The sequence below is a fragment of the Lipotes vexillifer genome, unplaced genomic scaffold (assembly GCF_000442215.2).
Source record: "Lipotes vexillifer unplaced genomic scaffold, Lipotes_vexillifer_v1.1 scaffold431, whole genome shotgun sequence".
NCBI classification, from domain to species: Eukaryota; Metazoa; Chordata; class Mammalia; order Artiodactyla; family Lipotidae; genus Lipotes; species Lipotes vexillifer.
Genome location: NW_006782267.1, coordinates 501417 through 505355, shown reverse-complemented (window position 1 = coordinate 505355; position 3939 = coordinate 501417). Strand labels below are relative to the sequence as shown.

Here is a 3939-nt window from a genome sequence, read left to right as displayed (position 1 = left end):
CCTCCTATTCCTGCTAGGCTAACTTCAGCCCTATAGGTCATTTCTCTCATAAGATTGGCTCGAACAAGAAGAGGTCATCAGCACATGCCATCATTATGAATACTGTCAAACCATTTCCCCTAAGAGTAAAGTTGCAGTTGGCATTCTGGGGATGTCATGTACAGCGTGGTGACTATAGTTAATAACATTATACTGCATATTTAAAAGTTGCTAAGACAGTAGATCTTAAGAGTTCTCATCACAAGAAAAAAATTGTAACTATGTGCAGTGATGCACGGTAACTAAACTTACTGTGGTGATCATTTCACGATATATACATATATTAAATCATTATGTTGTGCACCTAAAACTAATACAATGCTGTATGTCAATTATATTTCAATAAGGCCGGAAAAACAAAAGTCACAGTTGGCAGGTAGTCTGCCTTCCAAGGTAGCATAGGTGACAGTTGTATCAAGTGTTTTTGTGACAGCGTAACATGGGTCACTAGTTTTTTAGTTTCCAATGCCTGAGTCTTTCTTTCTTTCTTTTTAAATTAATTTTATTGAAGTATAGTTGATTTACAATGTTGTCTTAATTTCCGCTGTACGGCACAGTGACTCAGTTATACCTATATGTATATGTTCTTTATCATATTCTTTTCCATTATGGCGTATTACAGGATACTGAATACAGTTCCCCATGCTCTGCAGTAGGACCTTGTTGTTTATCCACCCTATATATATTAGTTTGCATCTGCTAATCCCAAACTCCCAATCCATCTCTCCCCCACCCCCCCTTGCCAACCACAAGTCTGTTCTCTGTATCTGTGAGTCTGTTTCTGTTTCATAGATATGTACATAGATATGTACATTTGTGTCATTCTAAATTCTACGCCACTAAAATTAGCTTTGCAGTCATGCAATAGAAATTCCAATTAACACGGGCTGAGCATAACAATCTTGTGATTTCTCATAAACTCCTAGAAGTCAGCAGTTCAGAGCTTTTTGTTTCCACTCTGCTCTATGAGGTCATGCAAGGATCTAGATACTCTGGATCATCTACCTTGTTGCTTCACCAACCCTAGCACATTTTCCTCATTTGCATCATTCCAAGATGGTGGCTACAATATCCATATTACAAGAAGCCAGATGGAAGTAGACAGGAGGAAGGGGAAGAGTCTCACTGTTTAAGGACATGTCCCAGAAATTACACATCTCACTTCCTCTCCCATCACATTGGCTTTAACTTAGTCATATGGTCATAGCTGCAAGGGAGTCTGGGAAATGTAATCTTTTTTTCAGAGTGGCATATGCCCAACTCTAAATGGAGATTCTATCACTGTGAGATGAGAGAAAGGGGGAAAATATATAGATATAGAACAATCTCTGGAGCCTCTGAGAATAATAAAAGGAATTGGGAGTATCAGGAAATACTCCCGGAATAAGAACAACATACAGTTAATCTACACATATGCAAGTGGCAGCGTCTCATCTGGAAGGAACTAATGGTGTTCCACATTCTATTTTATTTTATTTTTCATTTATTTTTTAAATTTTTGGCTGCATTGGGTCTTTGTTGCTCCGCGTGAGCTTTCTCTAGTTGCAGCGAGCAGGGGCTACTCTTCGTTGCGGTGCACGGGCTTCTCATCACGGTGGCTTCTCTTGTTGCGGAGCACGGGCTCTAGGCAAGTGGGCTCAGTAGTTGTGGCTCGCAGGCTCTAGAGCGCAGACTCAGTAGCTGTGGTGCCTGGCTTAGTTACTCCGTGGCATGTGGGATCTTCCCGGACCAGGGCTCAAACCCGTGACCCCTGCACTGGCAGGTGGATTCTTAACCACTGTGCCACCAGGGAAGTCCCCCACGTTCTATTTTAAATCTGTATATTTTTTCCCTCCTCCACTAGGCTTTGAGCTCTTTAAGGACAGAGATTCTATGTCTGCTGCCCCTAGTAGGTATCCAATCAATATTCGTCAAATGAAAGGATGAATGAGTCAGTAGAATTGTGATTTTTTTTTACATAAATTCTTCCTCACCAGATACTTGGTACAGTTTCAAGCTAAAGAACTGTTGGGGAATTTTCTAGTCCAAGTCCATTGTCTTGCTCTAGGAAGGTTGCCTGGGCCCTTGGTATCCCATGTTGTTATTTCTGTGTCCATCATCCTCTTGTAGGGGTTCTCCTCCTGAGCACAGTGCCCACCTCTGAAGGGTACACAGAGAGTGAACTATGAAGGCAGGGCAGGACCCAGTTCGTCCAACCTCCATCTGGGGTTCTTTTCACAACCTCACATGTAATCAGTGAAGTAGGAGATGAGAGGAGGAGGCAACTGCTTCTGTCTGGGTTGATCCCAGAAAGCTTCTTGAAGAAGATAGGTTTGAACTGGGCATTATAAAAGCAGAGCTTCCTAAACCTTTCCCCCCAGGGACCCCCAGGGCAAATAGAAGAGGGAGAATGTGACCCCTGAGGAGGCTGGGGGTATAGCCTGAAGGAACCTACTCCAAGGAGAAATTTCTTTTAACTGTTTTGCTCTGTTTCACTATTCATTCATGTACGCATTCATTCTTTCATTCATGTATTTAGCAAACATAATGCAACATTAAGTGCCAGACATTGTCTTTTGTGAAGACACACAAGACCCTGCTCTCTTGAAGCTTACGTTTTCATGCAGAATAGATATAAAACAAGCAAGCACATAAACCAGAAGCACATACATGATCAACAAGATAATTTCTGATGGTGCTTAAGGCTATGAAAGAAATAAAGCAGAGTAGTCTAGTACAGAGTACATATACCTCTCTGTGCCTCAGTTGACTCATCTGTAAAATGGAAATGATAATAGAGGTCTACAATTCCAAAGTCCCCTAACTGAAAGCTTTGTCCCAGTTCAGTTGATGGCAAACACGACTTGATCCGAACTCATTTGGAAGTGCATCTTGACCTGAACCGAATTATGTAGTAGTAGTAGTTGTTGTTGTTGTTCTTCTTCTTTTTTTAAAATCCCACTTAGAGTGGACAGTCCTGTGCTTCACTGCACAAATTTTTGTGTGTTTGATTATGAGATGCTGCCCCAGACTCCAGTTGGAGTATTACATAGTACGAGGTACACGCATCATATTACCTTCTACGATCTGAAAAATTCTGAGTTCCAAAACACATCTAGGTCCAAAGGCTGTGGATGAGGGATCGAAGACCTCATGCAGTTAGTATGAGGATTAAATGAGTTCATATATGTAAAGCACTGAAACCATTGCCCAGCATATGGTAAATGCTACCTAAGTTACCTACTGTTCCTGCCTTTATCACTATTCTTACATGGGAGGGTATTTAGAAAAGTTGCCTAGAGACGGCCTCTCTGAGGATGTGTCATTTAAGCAGACAGCCAAGGGGTGAGAATGACCTGGCTGTGGGAAGAGGAGGAGAAAGATAACTTCGGGAAGACGGAACAGCAAGTGCCAAGACTGGCTCAAGTGCAGAACAGAAAACAGGCCGGATGTCTGGTATGTGGTCCAAGAAGGGGAAAGGTGGTTCAAGGTCAGAGTGGTAGGCTGGAGTCAGAACATGCACGATATAAACAATGGTGAAGACTTTGGACTTCATTCAAAATGTAATAAGAAATCGTTGTAGTTGATCTGATTCGTGTTTATAAAGACTGCTCTGATGCTCTTGACGGATGAATTGTGGAGGAGGAAGCGGGTAAGGGAGAGCAGGTCGGAGGCAAGTGTGTAGTACAGGGTGAGACCTCATGGCAGAGTGGAGTAGGGTTGGGGTAGCAGACAAGGAGAAAAGTGGACAGGTGCGAGAAGAAGTTCAGAAATAAGGGAGAAAAAGACTTTCTGATTAATTTTGCATTCGTTGTAATTTATAATATGTCCATGTATAGAGGCTGCGAATGTCACAGTCATGGTCTCCAGTGTGTTAAGGTCAGTGGTTTGCTGGACCCAGCTCCTGGGAATGGGATCGGA

At 42.3% G+C, this 3939-nt stretch overlaps 1 protein-coding gene across 2 annotated transcripts in view; it reads left to right on the top strand.

The window, feature by feature from the left end:
* Nucleotides 1–3939, top strand: part of TLR7 (toll like receptor 7) — a 20360-nt gene that overhangs the window by 10673 nt on the left and 5748 nt on the right. The window contains exon 1 of one of the 2 annotated variants that reach the window (XM_007455054.1): nucleotides 3844–3897. The exons of the other annotated variant lie outside the window; for it this stretch is intronic. Coding sequence (XP_007455116.1) covers nucleotides 3844–3897 — 54 coding nt within the window. Of the gene's footprint in view, nucleotides 1–3843; nucleotides 3898–3939 lie in introns of those variants that run through there. 2 annotated transcript variants of the gene reach the window in all.